Source organism: Scatophagus argus, chromosome 9, assembly GCF_020382885.2.
Source record: "Scatophagus argus isolate fScaArg1 chromosome 9, fScaArg1.pri, whole genome shotgun sequence".
In the NCBI taxonomy this organism is placed as follows: Eukaryota; Metazoa; Chordata; class Actinopteri; family Scatophagidae; genus Scatophagus; species Scatophagus argus.
In genome coordinates, this window is record NC_058501.1 from 12704027 (window position 1) to 12727522 (window position 23496).

Below are 23496 nucleotides of genomic sequence, written 5' to 3' on the forward strand. Positions count from 1 at the left end.
GCTTTAAATGAAATACCTTTCATTTTGCTAAAAAGCGTCTGCTGGTAACAGATTAACTTGAATATAAAAAGTGAGACATTTCAAATGTAGGAATCCGAAAGAATAAGGTTCTACACACAAACACTCACCTAAAAACAAAGCCAATGGTTTTGCCTAAATACAGGTATTCTGCACCCCCAAAAGTAAAAAGGTTTTTTTTTTTAAAAAAAAAAAAGTTCATCTGTAATGCTGTGTACTGGCAGTGGATGTTAACAGAACTTTCTTTCAAGGAAATCCATTCAGGGAGCAGAAGCATGGGCCTAGAACCTTCCTTGGTGGAGTCACCTGACACCCTGATGTGCTCTCCCTGCTCTATATACACTCGGGAGCACAGACACTCGCCCTCTTAGTCCACCTGCCAGGAGAGGGAAGGGAGTGCTGGAGAGGAGTGTTGTGTGCTTGGCAAAAACAAAGCGGCGCTCAGAACTCAGTAAACTCTCCAGTCTTGAACATCTGACAGCGCAAGGTAACCCCTTCTATAAGAAGCATTGCACTCAGCCTCGCTTCATAGTCTGTCTTGCTTGCTGCTTTAACTGCCAAATGTGAGAGGCATTCCCAAATCAGTGTGGCTTGCATGGTTTCTGTCAAACAATGGCATGACAAGCTGAGGCAGAATCCCTATGAAAAATCACACTGTTCAGTGACTGTCCATTAAATGAGATTTGGGAAGATTTTAATGTGTTTTCACATTACAACAGCACCAGTAGGATGTGGTCTTGCCTCTTTTAGAAGAAACTACTGATTTGCACATACTATATGAAGTATGACCACAACAGGATCAAATACAATCCTCTTCTATGTATGTATAGAACACTGTCAAGTTCACTGTGCTGTTACCGCATGTTTGTTTGTTTTTTTAACCACATATATTAAATTTCCTTTATGGGTGTAACACAGACAGTGATGCAACAGTATGGTGTCAGCATTTTTCCACTGTTCGTTACACAACAAGTACTCAGAAGTAGTAGTTGGAGACAGTAGTTGGAACATACTCTGACTCATCAGGCAAAAAGTATTTTCTAAAAATCCTTGATGGTCAAGGCAGTTTTGTACTCAGTTATTTGGTGTAATATTTAACTGTATAGTTTCAGACATTCTCTGCCTTGCAAAAATTTCCTGCCTCAGTTAGTTGATTTTGTCAGATCACAGCCCCATGCAACAAGAGGCTTTTGTTGAGTTCGCGTCACTAATCAAATATATTTTTAACTTCATTCGCACTCTAGTTTTCTCTGTGTGCCTTCTTTTTAATATGAATCACACAAGTCTTGCTTACTGTTCACTCATAAATGGTCTCTTATTTGTTAGCCACCTTCCATTCATTGCCATGTAGATACTCACATGCTTTTTATAGTAACTGTAAACTATTTGGAGCCAGCTGTCGGAAAATAGACACACTGTTCCAGGATCAGGACATCACATTTCAGTTGCATGACCGGGGAGGAGTGGAAAGGCAAGTAGTGTGGAGAGGGATTTAAAGAGTAGTGTGACATAGTCCACATTTGGTGTCAAGTGTCAGGAGGGGTTTTAGACCACCACTCCATAGATGCCACTCTACCACTAGTTGAGCCTCTGTAGATACACATATAGTAGGTACACATGGGCATACTTAGTGTGCATGCTGACACATCAGAATGAATATAATTCCTTCATTTAGTGATGATGAACACATCCACAAAAGAAATCATTCTCAAAGCCAGGATTATTGCCCAAAATAGTAATGCCACAATTACTAACACTTTTCTTTTATCTTTCATCTAAGATGTCTAAAGGACCAGCAGTAGGAATTGATCTGGGCACCACATATTCCTGTGTGGGCATCTTCCAACATGGCAAAGTGGAGATCATTGCCAATGACCAAGGAAATAGGACCACGCCCAGCTATGTGGCCTTCACAGACACTGAGAGACTGATTGGTGATGCTGCCAAGAACCAGGTGGCCATGAACCCAGCCAACACTGTATTTGGTGAGGACAGCAACACAAGCTGAAAAACAGTGATCCAAAATTATAATTCTTGTTTTCCTTACTGTGTTGATAAATATTTTTTAAGAAGAAAACTAGATAAAGGATATAAATAAAGGATATTTATTTATTTAACTCTGTACATGCTTTACTGTTTCTCTTCTCAATCTCCTTCAGATGCCAAGCGTCTGATTGGTCGTAAGTTTGATGATCCTGTGGTGCAGTCAGACATGAAGCACTGGCCTTTCAAGGTTGTGAATGACTCATCCAAACCCAAGATGGAAGTTGAATACAAGGGGGAGTGCAAGACCTTCTACCCTGAAGAGATTTCCTCGATGGTCCTCACCAAGATGAAAGAGATCTCAGAAGCTTATCTTGGCAAGGTAGATGACAATAACACTATGCTCGAAATGATAGAGGGTATTAAGGGTAGTAAGGATGACAATGACGAGGTGCAATTGTCAGAATCATAGCAAGCACTTTCTTCTGACTCCAAAAACATTGTAAGTGAGTTTTATATTTGCCACAATAGGACATATTGTGAAAAAGAAAATAATTGGAATACACAAATGTTATTTATGGTTTATTGACTAGAGGTCTTTCTGTCTTTGTAGCCTGTGAACAATGCAGTTATTACAGTTCCTGCTTACTTCAATGACTCCCAGCGTCAAGCCACCAAAGATGCTGGAACCATTTCTGGGCTTAATGTGCTGCGCATCATCAATGAGCCCACAGCTGCAGCCATTGCTTATGGCCTGGACAAAAAGGTTACTGACAAATGAAATGCAAACCTTAACCAGAGTTTATGTTCACATTAGTAATTCTTATCATTCATTTTAGGTTGGTGGCGAACGTAATGTTCTTATCTTTGACCTTGGAGGTGGTACTTTTGATGTGTCAATCTTGACTATTGAGGATGGCATCTTTGAGGTCAAGGCGACAGCTGGTGACACTCACTTGGGTGGTGAAGACTTTGACAACCGCATGGTTAACCACTTCATTGCTGAGTTCAAGCGCAAGTTCAAGAAGGAAATCAACAACAACAAGCGTGCTGTGCGTCGCTTGCGCACAGCCTGCGAGCGTGCCAAGCGCACCCTTTCCAGCAGTACCCAAGCCAGTATTGAGATTGATTCACTCTACGAAGGAGTAGATTTCTACACTTCCATTACCAGGGCCCGTTTTGAGGAGCTCAATGCAGACCTATTCCGTGGAACCCTCGAGCCTGTGGAGAAAGCCCTGAGGGATGCCAAGATGGACAAGTCCCAGATTCATGACATTGTACTGGTGGGTGGTTCCACACGTATCCCCAAGATTCAAAAGCTGCTGCAGGATTTCTTCAATGGCCGTGACCTCAACAAGAGCATCAACCCTGATGAGGCTGTGGCCTATGGTGCAGGTGGGTATCTATTCATTTTCTGATCATATTACTACTTTAGTATACAATAGTATACAAAATATCTTGTCATCATTTTAATTTTACCGTTTGGAAACTCTGCACAGCCGTGCAGGCAGCCATCTTGGCTGGTGATAAGTCTGAGAATGTGCAGGACCTGCTCCTACTGGATGTCACGCCCTTGTCCCTGGGAATTGAGACTGCTGGAGGAGTAATGACAGTCCTTATCAAGAGGAACACCACCATTCCTACCAAACAAACCCAGACCTTTACCACCTATTCAGACAACCAACCTGGTGTGCTTATTCAGGTACATCAACCGTAAAGTTCCATACATATAGCAGTTAACTCCCCGTAGCCCTTTCGTATTGCAGTTATTCCTGAAACTCATTATGAGTGCATCAGAATCTGATCTTAATTGTTTTCAGGTTTATGAAGGCGAGAGAGCCATGACCAAGGACAATAATATCCTGGGCAAATTTGAGTTGACCGGTATTCCACCTGCTCCCAGAGGTGTCCCTCAGATTGAGGTGACCTTTGACATTGATGCCAATGGTATTCTCAATGTATCTGCAGTGGACAAAAGCACTGGAAAAGAGAACAAGATCACCATCACCAATGACAAAGGTAGTAGACCACATTAAATATTTCTTAAATCAGGAGCTTTAAAAAGCTAACATAGCCGAAAAGTTTAGTGAACGCAGGACATGAAAGAATGCTGTAAAATAGAGAGAATAAATTGATACTTATTGTGTAGTAGGTACAGAGCTTTGTATTTTATCCTCCAATAGGGCGGCTGAGCAAAGAGGACATTGAGAGAATGGTGCAGGAGGCAGAGCAGTTCAGGGCTGAGGACGAGGTCCAAAGAGACAAGGTCACAGCAAAGAACTCCCTTGAGTCTCTGGCTTTCAACATGAAGAGCACTGTGGAGGATGAGAAGCTCCAAGACAAGATCAGCCCTGAGGACAAAAAGACCATTGTAGACAAGTGCAATGAAGTCATTGCCTGGCTGGACAGGAACCAGGTAAAAATCCTCAAATTTAACTATGAGTGGTGGTAAAAGACACAGGTTCTTCTTTGACTCGCGCTCTTAAGGGAAAGAGGTTAGACCACTGAGAGTTGCATTTACATGTTCACATGTAAAGCAATTTCCCCCCTCTGTCAAAATAACTTCTTTGTTTTCTCTGTTACCCAGACAGCAGAGAAGGATGAGTATGATCACCAGCAGAAGGAACTAGAGAAGGTGTGCAACCCCATCATCTCCAAGCTGTACCAGGGGGGTATGCCTGGAGGGATGCCTGGAGGGATGCCCGGAGGGATGCCTGGTGGTTTTCCTGGTGGAGCTGGAGGTGGCTCCTCCTCTGGCCCAACTATTGAGGAGGTCGACTAAACACTCTTGCTGACAGTTTATCTCAAATCCCAACATATACTCAATGTTTTAAAGCTACTTACTTACCTAGAAGACACATCCAACACTTAAGATCAAAGTCTTATTTTGATTAAAATTCCTTCTGTAATGTTAACTCAAGATTAAGATTCTTAAGATTCTTAAGATTAAGATACTTAAGATTCCAATATTTAGCAAATCTAACTAAAAAAATCTGACACTTGCACACAGTTACAATATTCAGTCACATAAGACATTATCAGTCTGTTTCCTGTTCTTATTTATCTTTCCAACGATAAACTGCATGAAGAATTAAAGTTACCTCTTTCTATCTGTGATTTCACAACAATAAACCAATAAATGGAGATTCTTATTTGCAAAATGAACTGTGTATTTTTGTGATATATATTTCTGAATAATTCATGAACAGTATATTAATTAATGCATATGGATGTGCACTCAACCTGCAGCGGATGAAATCTGTAGATAAACTTGTTCCTGTGAACAGAACAGGTTTTGATTGATATCTCTTTCCTGTACTTTAGCTAATATTACATACAGGAAAAATGAGGTTAAAACAAAACCAGAAAAAAAATTGTTTTGCAAATAACCTGTTGATCTAGATCATTTGCAGCTTCTTGATGTGTGAAGTGTGAGGTGTGAAACAAGAATGTAAGCATAACCTGTGTGCACAAGAGCAGGACAAAAACACAAACATGAGACTAAGTGGCTGAATTTACAAGTCATCTCAAGTGCTTATCATCAGATGTTCTTTTCCCAGACCTATCGCAGTCATTGGTGTGTGTGTGTGTGTGTGCGTGTGTAGAGAGAGAGTGTACATATGGAACTCAGGGTCAAGTGCGTATGATACACATATAAAAGCCAGTGTCCCGCTCAGCTGAGACTCAGTGAAGTGAATCACCATCGAGACAACATGGCCTTGTTCTTGCTTGTTAGTTGTTTTGCTCTTGTGGCTTCTACACTGGGTGAGTCACTGTTGGTGCAAATGACATATTAATCTTTCTGTGACAGTACGGTAGCAACATTCATTCTTAATGTTTGGCCATTTGCGCATCAATAAGAGCAACACACATTTTTCAATAATGTGCTTGGGACTCAGGGTGTGGAGTGCCTTCTATCAAGCCCAAAGTGAGTGGATACAACAGGATTGTAAATGGGGAGACAGCTGTGTCTGGGTCCTGGCCCTGGCAGGTCTCGCTTCAGGTAGCTTTTAATGCACCCTTCATGCCAGCTTTGCAAAATCTCAATCCCTTACATAAATTTGATGAAAAAATTAATTGTTATCTTCCTTCTCCTAGGATAGTACAGGTTTCCACTTCTGTGGAGGATCCCTGATCAATCAGTACTGGGTTGTCACTGCTGCTCACTGCCGTGTGTCGTAAGTCATTGTGATGTGTCCGTCATCCAAGTGAGAAAAATCTAAACATTTCCATTTCTTTAATCGCTTTTCTGTTTGTCTGTTTTATTGTGTCCAGTCCTGGAAACCACCGTGTTATCCTGGGAGAACATGATCGGCAGTACAACGGTGAACAAATCCAGGTCAAGTCAATTGCCAGGGTAAGCAACACCAAAACACATAAAAGCTTTCTTTACAAAAATATGTTATCTTTTGTCTGAAGTAGTCATTTTCTGGTTGTTGTGGAATTGTATTTGTTTATAATCATTCTCTATCCAGGCTATCTCTCACCCCTACTACAACTCCCAAAATTTCGACAATGATATCACCCTTCTGAAGCTGTCATCCCCAGTACAGCTGACATCCCGTGTGTCTCCTGTGTGCCTGGCTTCCTCCAGCACCAGCATCCCCTCTGGAACCAGCTGTGTCACTACTGGATGGGGCAGAACCGGCCAAACCTGTGAGTGAGCGACTGCTTTTGAAGTCTTACATAAAGCGTAAAACTTGCAAGCAATCTCACACGGGCATGAACAGTTCCCACAAAGGATAAACATAAAAGTGCTGCTGAATATCCACCATATTTCTCTAACAAATCTTTTATTTGTGCAACTTGCCTCATCTCCACTTCTCCTCCATTCTCAGCGAGTCCTCGCTACCTCCAGCAGACTGCCCTGCCTCTGCTCAGCCCTGCTCAGTGCAAGCAGTACTGGGGTTATAACAGAATCACTGATGCCATGATCTGTGCTGGAGCATCTGGAGTGTCCTCCTGTCAGGTAACAGCCATTTCAAAGCCCGAAATACAGATTTGTACATCTTAAAAATAAAACAAAACATTCACATATATTCACAAATGAAAAATTATTTGTTCATACGCAATAGTTAATTAGTAATCAATGTATTTACAGATACTCATACATTGCAATTTACTGATAACAACTGCTAGTGAAGTGAATATCAAAACTGCTTTTCCAGTGAACATATTCAGATTTTCCAAAATTAAATACATAATATCTGAATTGATAATGGATAACAGAGTTTAGTATTTTCAGAAAAAATAAAAGCAATTCATAGAAGCATTCATAGATTATGCAAACAAACAACTATATACTATACTTATATGTTCACGTCATCATTAACAGGTGGTAAATGTAAATTTGCAAAATTGTTGCCCAATTAATGCATGCATGTTGGTTTTTGTGTTTACAAATTCATATCAAACGAAAAGCAGGGCAGCCCATTTCCTGTACCAGGCGTTAACTGATCAGCACACTCATTACTGTGATATGATACCACACACACACTCCACACTTTTTAAAGTCAGTTACAGAAACATTTGTCTCCTTTTAGGGTGACTCTGGGGGCCCTCTGGTCTGTGAGAACAGTGGAGCGTGGTACCTTGTGGGTATTGTGTCCTGGGGCACCTCTAACTGCAATGTGCGAGCCCCTGCCGTATATGCTCGTGTGTCCTACCTGCGCAGGTGGATCGACCAAACTGTTGCTTCCAACTAACGCAACAAACACACTCAATATCTGCATGTGCTCACATGTTTTCCCACACTTTGCCATCCTGCTCCTCACAGGGATCAATGAGTGATAGGAATCACTCAGTGTACTGCCATGTATGGTGCATTTGTGCATTTGTGAGAAATCATGTTTAAAATATAATTCCTAAGAACCGTGTTGCTTTTTGAGTTTTACATTGACATCAGCCTGATCAGTGTGTGTGTGTGTGTGTCTGTGTGCATGTGGGTTTAAGAGTTGTATGTGTCATCGTGGTGAAGGGCTGAACAGTGCAGCATTCAACAAAGATTATAAGATAAAGATGAAAATGCAAAAACCCACAGCAGGTTTCAAAAAAAATACTTTTCATTATAATGACATTAAAAAATAAATACTATCCTTGTTAAGCTTATAGGAAGTTTTGTTGAGACTGTATCAGAGTTATCCCTGTTCAACCCCAGTAATTTTGAGACCATGCAGACTTTTTGTGTTACCTTGTTGTATAGTCAAAGCTGTTCCTGGTATTTTATCTACTTCATTTGCATAGTTTATTGCCTTGCTGCAATATCACCAGAAGGGTTGTTGCCTTGCTGTCGTGACAGCATCAGAATCATCATCTTACTGGTAGCTGTGTGAACTGAAAAGGAGGAGTAATCTGACAGAGAGTAAGAGAAAAGGAAGAACCACATAGAAATCAACTTAGACTCTTTTTACATCAGAAAAATGAGCACTGGTAAGATACCTTTGGTATTTTAATGCACTGCTTTGAAACTGTATTAACAAAAAGATGGTCTATTACAATTTCAAGTTAAACTTTTCTAAAATAGGTATTCATAATTTTTTTGGCTAATAAGATAATATTATCTTAACAATATAATTCTGATAACATAAAAAATGACATGAAACAGAAAGTCAACTTGCAATTCATCTCATTAGTTTTCTGCTAGTGTGGCAGCCAGTGTTGTATGGACCGTGATCGTGTGGCATGAGAAGAATATTCTATCATAGAAAACAAAACACTAATCATATTCATGCAGAATGAGTTGAAGTTATCAGAATCAGAATCAGAATTCCTTTATTTATCCCTGAAGGGAAATTCTTAAATCCAGTTATACAAATCTTTCTTCTTTTCTTTCATTAGGTAATTCCTCTGCAGTTGAAACAGCTAGTATGGAGGAGGTTATAGACAATGTGCGTTTAGCCTGCCTTATCATCTACTGTGTGATATTTATCGTTGGCATTCTGGGCAATGGACTGGTCATCTACGTGACAGGCTGCAGGATGAAGACAACAGTCAACTCAGTTTGGTTCCTCAACCTGGCTCTGGCAGACTTCCTCTTTTTGAGCTTCCTGATTTTCACAATGATTTCTTTACCCCATGGCCATCAGTGGTACTTTGGACGTTTCATGTGCAAGTTCAACAGCTTAGTGGGCGTTGTCAACATGTTTGCCAGTATCTTTATTCTGACAGCCATAAGCCTGGATCGTTGCCTGTCAATCTGGGTGGTGGTGTGGGCACAAAACAAGCGCACTGTTCGTAAAGCTCAGCTCATATGTGTGATCGTCTGGGTGGCTGCTGTGGTCTGCAGCATCCCTTTTGCCACTTTTCGTGACATTACTGAGGATGAAGACCAGACTTACTGTATATATTCTGGATCCAATGAACAAAAACTGACTCTCTTCATTTTTCGCTTGGTTGTGGGCTTCCTCATCCCATTCCTGATAATATCTGTGTCTTACGTGGCCATAGGTGTTCGTGCAGGACGTCTGCAGAGGACCAAGAAAAGGAAACCTTGCAGAATAATTTCCTCTGTTATTCTTGCATTCTTCTTCTGCTGGTTGCCCTTCCATGTTTTCCAGTTCTTAGAATTAAAGTCCAGTCAAAACCATGATCTGGCGACTACTGTTCAAATTGGAAGTCCTCTGGTTGTGAGTCTAGCTTTTATGAACAGCTGTCTGAACCCCATTCTCTATGTTTTTATGTGTGATGAATTCCAGAAGAAGCTGAAGCAGTCCATATGCTTTGTCCTAGAGAGTGCCCTGGCAGAGGACTATCACTCATTTATGTCCTCTCGCTCCTTGACATCACACTTTTCCCGCATGTCTCGAAAGTCTGACTCTTCTGCAGGCTTGGAGAGGAAAAACACATCCACTTCTTTATTAGAAAGCAAAGTAGTCAACATTGACAGAGAGACAAATATCACTGATTAATACCTGCATGTCTTACAAGCAATGTAAATATAAGGAATCCATATATTTTTTTAAAACCGAACTTGTAATCTAGATCTAGGAAAGTACAGTGCTTAATTGATTTGGGCAAAACATCTATGTATAGAAAAAAAAGAGAATAATGGCTATGTGTGATGGCAATGTTTTGTATGTTAAAATGTCCACTCAAAAACAGGTGTTTTCACAAATGACTGATAAGACATCTCCCCTGATACTTACATTGCACCTGTACTGAAACGCAACTGAAAATACTTGTGTGGGTGTGCTGTGGCTTCAGGATGTACATATGAATTTCTTTGTGTGCCAGTAATTGTAAAACATTCTGAGTGTATTATTTTGTCCCATTTAACTGAAATGTTCAAGAATTTTGAATGCCTTTTGGAATTGTATATGATTCATTTGACAAGGAGACCAGTTTTATATTTGTTTTTTCGCCTTTGATGCTCCAGCTTATTTACCCATGATTATTAGCAGGCTAATTGTCCATAGAAGCATCCATGTTACTGTCATACAAAACTGGACTTTAAATGGTTGAGCTTTATGCATTTCAATACAGTGAATATAAACTTGCTGATGAGCTGTTCTCTTCCTTCTACAAGACAAAAACAAGTAGACAAATACTCACAGGATGGTTAGCAGTGTCTTATTGGATACCACAGTGTTACACGCTTGGCTTGCATTTACTAAATGGAACTCAAACCACTCTCTTGTGACTTCAAAGCACAACACAAATGAAACTACCAATTGAAGATAAGTGATAAGATAAATGAAATTATAAGATACAGAAACAGCAATTTCCTAATAAGGCCCGTTAATGTCATAATCTTTAGTTTTGATATGGGCTTCCTCATCTTTAACTGTGAATACAATGTATTTTTATGTGGACACGGGTGTTCATGTAGGGCACCTGCAGAGGACCAGGAAACAGATCCTGCATTTAACATTTAAAATATTTATTTTGTACCATCTAACTGCAACCTTTAAAACATCTGATACAGAGCTGCCTTAATTAAAAAACAAGTAAGAAATGTCTTAGAAATCAGTTTTATGTTTACGAGCTTTTGACACTACAGCTTATTTTGCCATGGATACTGACAGGCTTATTTTCAAAAGCAGCTTCCATAATACTGCCACACAGTCAAAACAAGATACAGTCAAAACATGTTGAACTGTACTCATGTTAACTTGACAAACAGAAGTACACATTGATTTTTATTTTTTTAGACTTTCCAGAATCACCATAGTTCACACTCAGCATTTCGCAAATGTACTGCACTAGTCAACAAAACACACACATTTCTAAGCATTAAAAAAGGGAAATGAAACACTAACCACAACCTGTTTGTTGGTATGCTGTCAAATTACATTGGGTTTCTTCATTCCTCAGTAGGTTCCTACATATTTAGTATCTTGTTGTGCATGCTTTGGTTTGCAACTTATAAAGTTCTGAAATCATTCTAAACTGCAATTTTTAAAAAATAAAATTAATTATAAGTCAATATATATAAAATAAATACAAACAGAAAAGCCCCTTTACAATTATCCAGGTTTACTAAATCTTCATTTTAGGTAGTGGTCAAGCACTTACTACTGTGTAGTTAGGAAGTATCTAACAGTTACTTCTCTAGAACATTAACTTCAAATTGACAACGTGGCAGGATAAACAGACATAAAAGGAAACCAAAGAGTTTTCAATGACCAAATATGGAGCATTCATCATGTACCAAGTGAGTCCTCTGACTGACATGTTAAAGCAACTATATCTTCCCTGCCTCAAAATTAATGCCACATGTAAAACTGCAAACCCATCATCATAACCTCTTCACAAAAGTCTTATGGCAAGTCATTTATACTATGTTTACACTGTAGGCAAATCTTTTATGGTCATGCCAGTCAAATCTGTTTTTTATATTACAATATGAACAGCACAAATTGCATCAACTTTTCAACTCTGAATTTGGGCACTTTCATATGTGTGCAATAATCAGATACACATTTGATTCCTGCTGGTGTTACGGCTACGAACAGTCAGATTGAAATTGTATTTTTCCTCCCACTGAACATGCTCACGTTACTGTTACAGCAATATTAACAGTCAGCAGTTTTTATCAATTTCAATGATGAACTGTTATGCCAATGGAATTTTCTGCTAAGTAGTATGCTGTTTGTATATGTGGTGCTTCTTCTCACACTGATGTTAAATACAGGTTACATACACAAATGACTGTGAAGTCAGATTTGGGGGGCGGATGATTAAAACTGGGTCACTTTCAACTGCTGTGTTAACTTTGCATCAGCTCAAGTTTTGTGGATTTCAATATGACTCAGGTTGCACTGCAAGTAACATCTGATCTGCATCTGATTTAGAACATATAAGTAACGCAAATTAGGATTTAAATCATATTCCATGTCATTTTCAATCATACTGTCCCAAAAAAAATTGTTAAGTCACATATGAGCAAAAGAACAGAGACATAAAGAATTAACAAGCTGCCAGGTGCACGTCAAAAGAACGAGTCATGGTGAACACAGTCAACTCTGGAAAAAAAAATTACTGATGAGCAAGTTAGATTTATTCAAAAGTTTACAACAAATTCCATTCTGTGGTGAAGAGTTAGCGATCATAAAGTTCCTTCATCTCCTTAAGGATCTTGATACTCTCACTGTATCTTAGTTGATTCTTGTGAGAGCACTCCTTCCATCTAAAGAAAATAAAAAAAAATAAGGGTCAGCTCAACTCATTACAAACATCTGGATGTTTCAGAGGGTTTATTTTCTTTCCAAAAAATAAGCACCCAAACATAAATTGTCTATCATCTATCTATCTACTTCACAGCAGCAACAATTAAGAGTATGTTGCTGTAAATAATTTAATACCAGAGGATGAAAAAGTACTCACACGCTGTAGTTAATTAAAAGCAGCAGTAACACCACATAACCCCCCCCACCCCCCCCAAGTCAGGGTTTTTGGTCACCTGTCCCAGATTTTGACAAGAAACAATGCACTGCATACATCAGACCTTTGCATTCTGTTACATGACCCTTAATCACCAAACACACAACCAACATTGGTGAAACTGTGGTCTCAAGGTAAGCTCTCCTCAGTATACAAATCAGAGAAAATGTGAATAATTCTTTTCAACAAAACACATTGTTATTCATGAAGAACATACTTTTGCCTTATCTTTTTCCAACGTTCCATATGGTCGCATATGAGAGAACTGGATACAGGAACTGAATCTGTCAACTGTGGAAAAAGAAAATACTGAAATAGCTCATTTATTAAATTCAGAACTAAAAAATCTGATTTAACACTAGATGTGTACAACTTGATATCAGCATGCAGGTAAATACCATCAAATTATTATACATTATTATACTCAACCTTGGTAACAGTGGGTTTTTCAGTCTGTGGGATCCTGAGATTGGTGAGTTCACCAGATGTGCTGATTGGACACGGGGTTGGAGGAGGGAGTCTGTACACATTCTGACCTTTACCATTGATCATGTCTGTAACCTGGCAAAACAAAGAAATTTGGAAAAAATAATGCAGTGGAAAGTCATCTACTGAAAGACATTTATTTTATTTTATTTTTTATTTATTTTTGTACATTTTGGGTGATGTTTGGATATTTTTAACACAATTTAAATTATCCAAAGTAACTGTAAAACCTCACCTCTTCCTCTACCATGCAGTGTGAGGGGCTTGGGAAAGCAGCTGGCTCTCGAACAGACGGATTGTTTCTCATCCAGGCACGACAGATAGGATACAGTGGGGTGCTTGTGTTGAACTGAGCCAGATCCACACTGCGATCAAATAACTTGATAATGTAAGAATCTGTTAAACAGAGAAAGACAGAAAATGGCAAATACAATGAAATGGGGGGGGGGAAAAACATATAATTAAGAAAAATGTACAGGGATCCAACAGTCCCCTTTGTCAGGGGACAAATACTCCAAAGCAAATTCTTGCAATTTTTTTTTTCAGTGTTTGCATGAAGTTTACTTTGTTTGTGCTGATTGCTCTCTGGTATGCCCTCATCCATCTCTTTTCGCTTCTTCCTCCGGTGCTGTGGAAATCGAGCTGATGGTCTGGAAAAGTGAAAACAAGGATGTGTATTTAAAAGCAAGTACTTGTTTTTTATTTATTTTTTTTAATCCATTCTGATATGCAGACATGCAACTTGTCAAATGAAATAATAAAATCACTGACAGGGCATGAACATGTTTTTTTTTTCAGCTATAATTGTAGATAAAGAAATGTCAAGTCAGCTCTTGGGGAGAAGAAGACACTTGCCGTTTTCCAGCAGACGATGGAGACAAATCCCTAGGAAAAAAAGCATGTGGATCATGACATCTAAAAGACAAACTTTTATCTTTTATATTTAATGCTGAAACACTAGCAGGTATTGACTAACTGCAAAGCACAACCTGCAATATACATCTGAAATCCAAATAATTGATCCTTACTTGTTTAAAGAGTCCACTGACAGTTTTCCAGCATCACCCTCATTTTGCTCCCTGTTCAAAGCACAATAACATAGGTTTGAGTGCAAAGAGATCACAACAATTAAATCTGAAATAACAGTTATACTTACCTTTCATTTTCACTTCTCTCCACCAGTCCCTGTAACACAGCATCCAATCTGCTGCGTGCACCTGTCCCCTCCGAATCTGCAGAAATAGTAATACAAGTAGTAAACAGAGGGTGCTTTTGTGAAAGAACAATTACTTAATACATCAATAATAAGGACTTCATATTGAACGGAAGCGACATGCTGAATTTAATTTCTGACTATTATGTCGAATGCAATAGTCTTGGTCGAGAGGAGTTTTAAATCAAATTATTTCTGAGGTGAAAAAATGCATTATTACAGAAAGCGTTGGTGGAAAAACTTCGGAAAGTGACCTCACCTGGCCTTTCAGTCTTGATTTTGACGTGGTGCATTATCTCCACCTTCTGTGAGGTTGTGTGTAATTGGGAAAACACCGAGACGTACAACCTCGCGTTCACTACCGGTAACAGATAAACAATTGATACTGATTTGTAACTAGCGTCGGTCTGGAGCAACACGCTTGCTTGCTAACGTTAACTTTAGCTAGCTAGTGCGGTTCAGACCATTTCCAAATGACTAGCCGCAATCTTCGTTAGCAGTATTCGTTCGATAACAGTAAAGCTAGTTCACAAACACACCCAAGTCTACTTATTGCAACATTTGGTTGACTAACAGATACATTCTGCGGATCCCATATATTCACTGGGAAGATAACGCAGATTGGCCGTTTTATTGTTATACCGATACGTAGCGTTTACTATCTTACATTACCGTTGCTAACCTAGCTTGTTTTGACCAACGGATAGCCCTTATGGACTTTCCTCTTCCGCGCGCTGTCGTTTTCCTAGTAACTGATTGGTCCATGTTCGGATGAGATCTTCTACGTGATTGGGTAAAGTGTATGTCCATCATATTAAATTTGGTGCCTATTGGCTGTATGTCTGGTAGTAAATAACGATCGGCATAAACGGTGACGCTTTCTTCTGGTTTCATCGATAATGTTTTGTTTGTTAAAAGAAAAAGGTAATTGTGTTTTAAGTTTAAACGTTTGACTTGCTGTATGAATAACTGTTTAAAAAATCCCGCTGGGACGGTTTAACTTGCTATCTTAAGGACAAGTTGTTTCGTACTAGCTGTAGATGCCATGGTAACTTTTGTGGATCTGCCAAGTCAACTCGGAAAGCTGGTGGATAATGTGGTAATCGTCTTTAAAAATTGGTTAGATTTTGGTAGAATCTGAGTTACTCAATTAGTCAAAGAGCTCAGTTAGGACCAGGCCTACACTGCAACGTCTACCCAGCAAATTTTGCCACTATGAATCACCTGTGACGTCCTAGCCGCAATGAAATCCAGGTAAAATCTAAAGATCCCATTTTTTATAGTATACTAAACAACTGTTACAATTGGTCACAAGTGTTGTTTTTACAGTGGGCCGGTCTTCACAAGGCAAAATCCCTTCCAGCCAGCATCCAGAGCAGGGAAGGTTCACTACCATCCATCCCGCAACCGGCCTCTGTCAAAGAAAGAGAAAAAAACAGTATGTTTTGAAGCAAACTTTGCAGATACCATAAGATGCATCTGATTCTACGTTTTCTTTACTGAGTCATTGTAAACATTTTAATAACTTCTTTTGCAGACTTTGAGTCCTGCATGCTCAAAAGAGCGATCCAGTCCTCAACTACACACTTTGAGCCCGGAGAGCCACCGGCCGTTTGAGAAACATGACCATTGTTTTGCTGTCTCAAATGAACAACCTGTTTTTGAAGAGTCTTGGCCTTCCACTGACAGCGGATCTTCTGCAAGTATTACAACCTCATCTGACATGGAGACACCCAAAACGTATGCAAGAACAGGAAAATCCACAGTTTCATCAGAGCTAGGAGTTCAGCAGGATTCAGTGTTGGCAAAGTAAGTTTTAGTTTCATATAGTCATAAAATGCCCTCTAACATAGCAGGACTGGTGCCCTTGGTTATCCTCTTAAACAGAACTATAATTGTAACTTTTGACAGTGAAAAGCTGTAACGTGTCAGAGATGAATAAACATGACAATGTGATGGTAAATGCGATGTGACCACTGGAAGATATAGAATCTGGTCAGAAACCATTTGAGTAACTTCTTATAAATATCCAAGATGGCGCTGCAGCAAGTTGTGGCAGCTCTGCCCCCTTTTTTTCTACTATTTTTTGGCATGTTTTAATTTATTTTACCTTTATATTTTTTTTGTAACTGTTTTTGTACACTTTTTGCTTTATGCAGTCTTCTTCTGTTCTTTTGAGCTGCCACGACAAGTGAATTTCCCCACTGCGGGATCAATAAAGTTCATCTTATCTTATCTTATAACCAGCACTGATCTCTCCCAGGTACATTGAACGCTTTCGCCATGGTCCACCACAGAGTCGAGAGGAGCGCCAGCAAATTGATTCTGACATTGGAGAGAAGCAGCTGCCTTTTTGGTGGCTGTCACCCTCATCTTTACCTCCCAGTTCAACTCCAACTAAAACAACAGACAAAGGTATATTCTCACTTATGGCGAATATAAGAATATATTCATTTTTTAATATGGGTTATAATAACTGTTACCAGTTCCTACATTTCTACAGAGAAATCAAACTCTCTCAAAAAAACCTGTGGTATCCGTTTCTCTGAACAGATGTTATCCAGCCTCTGAAAGATGATGAAGGGCCTTCCATTTTCAGTCCAGCTGGACGGTGTCCACATGAGAGATCTCTTTCCCCATGCAGAGGATCTCTTACTGTGAGTGCAATTGTGAGTTTACTGGGAATCAGCCTTTGATTGTCTCTCTATACAAAATAAAAATATTAGGTTTATTGTATGCAGTATAAACTTACCAAGAAAACAAAAGCACCGGATACAGTTCCATTTTGTTTTTATTATTTTCATATACTCTTTTAATGGATGATTGGGTCTGCTCACTGCTCTGGTTTGCACCAGGCTTGTCCAAATGCCCTAGAAGAAGCCTGCAGGAGAGACACCTTATTCCAACTAAGTGTGCATATAAATATTTACATTTCAGCACCGCACTGCATGTCCATTTTGGAAACCTCTTGTTTACTAAATGCCTGGGAAGTCATCGTTCTTAGAGCCATGTGTGATACGTTTATGGCTTGTTCAGCCCGCTCATGTCAAGTGCATCACCCTCACAAAATAAAATGTATTATTAGCAAAATAATAATGTGACTGATGAGATTTTTTTTTCTGAAAATATGATTATCTAGTTGTTCATGTACCCAGTATTGTGAGTGTTCATTGCATTAAAGGCTAAATATATGAGATTTTGAACATAGATGTAGCAGTAACCAACTATTTACTATATAAAGAAATGGTGGAGGCATCCTGAGCAGAGAATGATGTCATTCACTCTCTGTTTTTTAATCTGTGCTTCTTTATTATTTGTTTTGGTGGAGCTAAGAGCTACATGTTTCTTAAGAGCTTCAACTTGGTCCAGAGATGACTTTTCTTCCCGTTGATGGATAAGTAACTTATTATAGCTCAGTAGATGTTAATGATATTATGAATTTGTTCTGCAGATGTTGCAATCGCTCAAGCGTGCTTCCATCAGGATTTTGGGAGCCGACCACTGATTACTGGAAGCTCAGCATGTGTGAATCACCAGTCAGTCGGTTATTATCAATTGTATTTGTAGTATGGTGGGATGGCGTTCAAGCCCTGCAGTCCACTATGCCATTTCAGCAGCGCATAGAGAAACTGTCTCGTGTGTTTATCTGATCGCCTTTTGTGACTGGCCTTTATGGAGGCCACAAATCAAATTATTTATAACCGATCTCATCTAATAATGATCAGTGGCTGATCAGTCATAACTGGATGATGCTAAATTGCTGGTTGCTGAATGTTGCATATGTCTTACGATATGAGGAGCAAAATTGTAGTCTATTGAGTTATTTGCCTGTTTTTTTTGTTTCCCCCTCAGAATCTGTCAGACACCTTCCAGGGGGAATGTGACGATACAGATATCCTACACCTTCAAGAAAGGGCCAACATACTGCTTCTGAGAGAGTATGATGACCATCAAGTAGCACTATTGATCAGTTCATTCATCCTTTCAGTTGTGGGTAACTTTTTGTCTTTCTGACAGTGAATGTGCTCTCAGTGATGGATCAATACATGTCAGCTCTGAAGGCCTGGGATGCTCAGATTTCTCTTCTCCAGTGAGTGTCGATGAGCCACTGCGAAGACCATTTATTCCAAGTTCGCTAAAATCCACTACTGGTAAGGCAAGAGTGTGGAGTAATATTCATTTTTGAGTTGGAATTTTGTCATTTTATTTCTGATTCAAACTCAGTTTCCTTGGGCAAATCAGAAGACGATAATTCTTGCTTCATACTCGGTATTTCCAAATGTCCTGTTGTCTTAGTGTTATTGTCTAGTGTGTTTTATTTTATTACAGTGAAGTCCAGCTCAGACTCAGTTCAAGCTGAGCCCTACCAAAAATCCTGTTTCATTCCTTGTCTGGTGCCCCCCACACGCCCGGAAGAGGACATCTTGTTCCAGTGGCGTTTAAGGAGAAAGATTGAGCAGGCCAGAGAGTGGCCCTTGCAACACTCCAGTTTTCATAGTCCTGCATTTAGCTGGCAGGCCTCCAGCTTAAGCAATCCCTCAGCCAGTGGACAGGTTTACAAGGTTAGACTTACAGTGTATGATATTAACTCCATGTTTTGACTTTAATATTTACTCTGAATGTATGGAATAATTTAGATTTCCTCTTTCTTGCATCATCTGTAACAACAGCAGAGTCCGCAACCTCCTGAATTCTCACAGAGAGCTACACATCCAAACGTCACTGCTCCCCAGACAGAAATTAAAGAAGGCCATGAAACATGTCCCCCAGCTTCAGGTCCACCTTCCTTCCCTGCATCTGTTGTGTCTGGGTCTTCAGTCTCTCAACCCCAGGCTATTGCCCATGTCCCTGCCCATATGCATTTACTCTGTGATGTCTTGCCTTGTCCCATCCAGTCATCTCATGCTGGTACGCAACAAAAAAATTCTCAAAATATCGATGAGACTCCCAAAGATACCAAAGTTGTCTGTAAAAACACCCAACTCCCGGGAAAGTCAATGAATACCTTCACTGATGAGCCTATTCGTGAAGATATGCCATCCCTACTATCTGCTTTCCCTGGAAGTATAGACAGACAGGGGCCCGGTCACTACAAAACAACTCAGAGGAGCAAGAACGAGGAAGCGCAGCCAAAAGAGTCACAGAAGAAGACCACAACCTCCCTCAAACAGCAGAAGAAATCAAGGTCAAGTCTTGAAATATGCACACAATTTAGAAAGTTCACGTCTGAATGCACAATATACCTGTTTTTTTGCAGACATACAGTCGGCAGAGAACATTCTGATTTGCCTGTCTCTACAAACAGGACTTCTTCTCATCAGAGAGTTCCCAAAAAGGTCATTCCATGGACAGAGCAGCAACAACAGAAGGGGAGCCAGAAAGTTTCCAGTGAAAGACGTACGGGCGATTATGCACCGCCACCACCACCCTCTCCAGTCCACAGTGCCTTAGGACAGGTCAGTACATGCACAAGCTGCAAAGGCTTTTTACACACTCTGCCAGTTCTCAAATTATTTTGTTTAGTGCTCTCTGTGTAGTTCATTTGAAACAAAACCTTATGAAGCCAGGGAGGCGTTCTGCTTACTTTGTCTTAATGTTTTTCCTGCTGTCATCATAATAACTTGGATGACTTGCCAGCAGTATATGCGATGAACTGAACGATGCCAGTGTGTTGCTAGTCAAAATGCAGCAGTTTATTTTTAGATTTACAGATCTTACATTTCACCTTTGTTTACATGAGGTGGTTGCTCAATCCAAAAATCCATATTTGGTTTCTTGTGGGAAATGATCATTCTAAGTTGTGTTCATAGACTGCATGTAAGATATTGACCTATTAAATCATTTAAGATACACGATTGTTCATTTCTAAACATGGAAAAAATGGCAGAGATTCTTTAAGTATGCTACAGTTACCAAAAATCTTAAATGTTGCTACCATCATTTTTCTATATATTAGGTGTCATATCGTCATCTGACGTTAAGGTGCATTGTAATTGTGGTAATTTAAAGCGCCATTAACCCGTATGTTGCTCTCATTCGATCTTGACAGGTAGTTTCAGAGGTTTTGTTCCCCACGGTGGATTCATCTCCTGCACAAAGGACCCCTGTCTTGTCGATTTCTCCTCTTCGTACCGTCTCTCCACCTCCGCAATCCTCGGTTCCTCCATGCAATGCACAGAACTCTGTGGGGGTCATTTCACAGCTGCTGCAAGAGGCTGAAGGTGAGCCCATGGCAGCACAGGGCACCAACCCTTTACCCTGCAGTTACTTGTGGAGAATATGTTTCACCTATGAATAGCTTCCACTCATGACATTCCAAAACCCTTCTTGAACTTTCTCTTTCTTTTTCTCTCTCTCCTTTTTAACATTTGTGATCCACACCTAATTTCACTCTAATCATAATGGTGCATGACGGTAACTGGTAGTCTTGGTACTCTATGCACATGCTGATAATATTCTATTGTCCTTCACTGCTCATAACCTTTAAGAAGAATGTTGTTCTTTCCTTTTCAGATTCAGATGGAAAGGAGTTTGAAGATGACCCCTTATTACAAGTCCTTCGAAAACAGAGAACATGGGTAAAGGAGCAGATCAGGTAAAATAACCTATTCATTGTTCAGCTATCTAAATAGATGGCCATCATTTAAGTAAAATTATGTTGTTAATCGAGGGCTGTTAATATATAAAAAACCTGAAATATCTCTCTTGTAATGTTATTAGAATAACATGAATGTAACACCTCAAATTCTAGACAAATAATCTACTGTAATTTTCCTTTTAGTGAAGTGGACTTCAAGTTGAATGAACTCCTGGACAAGCAACAAGTTACTTATACAATGGCAAGAGACCCTTGATGTAGTTGCTTTTTTGATTTTATAAAGAAATAAAGTTTATTTTTTTTTAAAGAAATATTTCCACATCAAGTAGTTTATATGTCTGTGTGCATCATTAATCACAAGAACAATACAGTGCATTTTACAAAAGTTGCACAAAGAAGCAGCAGCTTAAACTGTGAACACAGAATATTTACAAAGACTGGTTCCTTGAAACATTATGTAAGATTGATGAGTAATAGCAGGGCAGTATATACAAACGTCAAGGAGAAGGGAATATTAGAACGGTGCCAGGAACAGAACAAATGTGAGTTTTGGCACATGCCGAGTGTGGAGACTGGAGGAGGGGGAGGCTGAAATTATTGCTGTTTGTGCCTGTGTGTTTGTAAAGGCTTCTGTTGCATTTGTTTTCATACATGGTGGAGACAGCAGATATTTGAGTGTTTGGTATTGAAGTGATCACATCAGCATTCTGGAGCTCTCAGTTTGCAGCATCGGTGCAGATATGATAAGGATGCCTTCTGGGGAGACTGCTGACTCCAAAGCCATGGTGTGCACTCCCTTTGGGATTCGGTAGCGGCGGCTAAACTGCCGTGTTGTAAACCCTGGACCATCCTTCTGACAAAACAAAGAGATAAATACAAGTATAGAGGACAACTCAAACCATAAATGTTCTAAATAAATGAATAACATAATGCTCCTCCCAGAATACCAACCTTTTTCTCTTCATGCTTTCCCTGCACTTCCACAAAGTCTCCTATCACCTTAACCATCAGGTCCTCTGGGTTGAAATCCTTTACATCAACTTTAACTGTAAAACCGCTGTCATCACAGTTCACCTACCAACATAAGCAGAAATAGTGTATATTCAAAATAAAATATCTTAGAACACAGTAAATTGGCATCAAAATATGTACTTCAAAGATTAGATAGTCTGAACAATAATTTGGTGTGAAATTTCAATCTTCAAGTTGGAAACAGGAACCTTGGGCTTTGGACTGAATCTGTGTTTTGTTTTGTTTTTTTTTGTTTTTTTATATATATATATATATTTACTGATGTAAATTGTTAAATACAGTTGAAAACGGTGTGGAAAATGTTACTAAGTTCATACCAATATCTTTACTTGTCGGGCTATTGATCACGTTACAATTACAAAAGAGTTTTCAGTTTTTCACTGAATGTTTGCGTCGTGTGGCACTACTGAACCAAAAGTAAAGTATTATTTACAATTTCCCATTACATAGCTTTTCTAACTCAAAATGACCTACCTCTGCAGAGCTGGTATTATCGGTCTCTGGAATTAGTAACTTCGGTGACCACTTGTATTGTCCATAAGTCCCATTCAGCCGAGGAATGAGAGGTGGCAAAACCTTTTCCCATGGGATACCACCAGCTGGCAGAGTGGGTGGCAGGATGAAATCCATTTCTGATCGGCAGAAAATGTAAAAAAAAAAAACAAAAAGAAAAGTTGACTTGACAGCAGTGAAGTCTACCGCATGTGAGACACTTGCTAGAACTTACCTCTTCTTAAATTCCCTGACCAAATTAGCGTACAAACGGGAGAGCACGGCCCCTGTTTAACTGTTTGTGTTCCCCGCTGAAGTCCTCCAGTGAGAAGCGATGATGATGATGATGATGAAGAACTGGAGCGCCCGTCTGTCTGCCTGCAGGCTCTCCTCCCTCTCGGTGTCTGGCGTGACTCTGCGTTATGCTGTGTGTGTTTTATACTGGCGTTGCATAATGAGTTGGGAATCCACAGTGGGGCACCTTGCTTCTGTTCTGGACTAATGCGTACCCTTGGGTGTTCAGGCTGGGCCACGTAGGATAAGAGCGCATTGTTTGGGGAGACGCAGCTGTTGCGGGCTTATTGGCAATTAAGGTGTTTATTAGCCATTACCAATACTGAAGCCTGCGGTTTATTCTGAGCGATAATGGCACCGGTATGAACAGGCTGTGTTAAAGTTATAAGACATGTTATGAAGTAATGAGCTTAAGGTCAGTTGTCAAGGAAGGTCTATCCAAAAATAAGTTTAAAAGAAGATGTTGTTGACCCTCGTGAGCTGATGCGGGACGGACAGT

At 39.7% G+C, this 23496-nt stretch overlaps 6 protein-coding genes across 10 annotated transcripts; 4 read left to right on the top strand and 2 right to left on the bottom strand.

Annotated features, from left to right (window-relative positions):
- The first annotated feature begins 351 nt into the window (after nt 1-351).
- Nucleotides 352-5166, top strand: hsc70 (heat shock cognate 70). The gene is made up of 9 exons (XM_046399377.1): nt 352-505; nt 1799-2003; nt 2178-2383; nt 2615-2767; nt 2841-3396; nt 3501-3703; nt 3822-4020; nt 4185-4417; nt 4589-5166. Exons 2-9 carry the CDS (start codon nt 1799-1801, stop codon nt 4781-4783), a joined length of 1950 nt encoding a protein of 649 aa, XP_046255333.1. The 5' UTR covers nt 352-505; the 3' UTR covers nt 4784-5166.
- A 456-nt stretch (nt 5167-5622) lies between these two features.
- LOC124064728 (chymotrypsin-like protease CTRL-1) lies at nt 5623-7866 on the top strand. Its single transcript, XM_046399419.1, has 7 exons — nt 5623-5766; nt 5901-6004; nt 6100-6179; nt 6277-6358; nt 6477-6657; nt 6840-6970; nt 7545-7866. The coding sequence occupies exons 1-7, from the start codon at nt 5715-5717 to the stop codon at nt 7704-7706; spliced, it is 792 nt and encodes a 263-aa protein (XP_046255375.1). The 5' UTR covers nt 5623-5714; the 3' UTR covers nt 7707-7866.
- Nucleotides 7867-7977: 111 nt separating this feature from the next.
- LOC124064723 (chemerin-like receptor 1) lies at nt 7978-10496 on the top strand. Its single transcript, XM_046399408.1, has 2 exons — nt 7978-8430; nt 8839-10496. The coding sequence occupies exons 1-2, from the start codon at nt 8421-8423 to the stop codon at nt 9906-9908; spliced, it is 1080 nt and encodes a 359-aa protein (XP_046255364.1). The 5' UTR covers nt 7978-8420; the 3' UTR covers nt 9909-10496.
- Nucleotides 10497-11150: 654 nt separating this feature from the next.
- Nucleotides 11151-15315, bottom strand: lin37 (lin-37 DREAM MuvB core complex component). Of its 2 annotated transcripts, none has more exons than XM_046399424.1 (10): nt 15254-15315; nt 14841-14939; nt 14525-14600; nt 14397-14447; nt 14224-14253; nt 13933-14018; nt 13604-13764; nt 13312-13443; nt 13100-13173; nt 11151-12628 (listed from the first exon to the last, which is right to left on the bottom strand). In XM_046399424.1, exons 2-10 carry the CDS (start codon nt 14872-14874, stop codon nt 12541-12543), a joined length of 732 nt encoding a protein of 243 aa, XP_046255380.1. In that variant the 5' UTR covers nt 14875-14939; nt 15254-15315; the 3' UTR covers nt 11151-12540. The 2 variants fall into 2 exon arrangements, with proteins under 2 accessions (XP_046255380.1, XP_046255381.1); XM_046399425.1 differs by having other exon boundaries at nt 15020-15300.
- Nucleotides 15316-15400: 85 nt separating this feature from the next.
- Nucleotides 15401-21504, top strand: proser3 (proline and serine rich 3). 3 transcript variants are annotated; one of them, XM_046399373.1, is made up of 13 exons: nt 15401-15835; nt 15911-16019; nt 16119-16390; nt 16845-16996; nt 17135-17250; nt 18434-18519; nt 18599-18732; nt 18911-19143; nt 19255-19766; nt 19887-20037; nt 20631-20802; nt 21095-21176; nt 21363-21504. In XM_046399373.1, the coding sequence occupies exons 1-13, from the start codon at nt 15825-15827 to the stop codon at nt 21433-21435; spliced, it is 2103 nt and encodes a 700-aa protein (XP_046255329.1). In that variant the 5' UTR covers nt 15401-15824; the 3' UTR covers nt 21436-21504. The 3 variants fall into 3 exon arrangements, with proteins under 3 accessions (XP_046255329.1, XP_046255328.1, XP_046255330.1); XM_046399372.1 differs by having other exon boundaries at nt 15404-15835; nt 19252-19766; XM_046399374.1 differs by having other exon boundaries at nt 15404-15835; nt 17135-17238; nt 19252-19766.
- hspb6 (heat shock protein, alpha-crystallin-related, b6) lies at nt 21436-23382 on the bottom strand. Of its 2 annotated transcripts, none has more exons than XM_046399431.1 (4): nt 22939-23382; nt 22686-22843; nt 22131-22253; nt 21436-22029 (listed from the first exon to the last, which is right to left on the bottom strand). In XM_046399431.1, the coding sequence occupies exons 2-4, from the start codon at nt 22839-22841 to the stop codon at nt 21874-21876; spliced, it is 435 nt and encodes a 144-aa protein (XP_046255387.1). In that variant the 5' UTR covers nt 22842-22843; nt 22939-23382; the 3' UTR covers nt 21436-21873. The 2 variants fall into 2 exon arrangements, with proteins under 2 accessions (XP_046255387.1, XP_046255386.1); XM_046399430.1 differs by having other exon boundaries at nt 21436-22032; nt 22939-23340.
- Nucleotides 23383-23496: the final 114 nt, after the last annotated feature.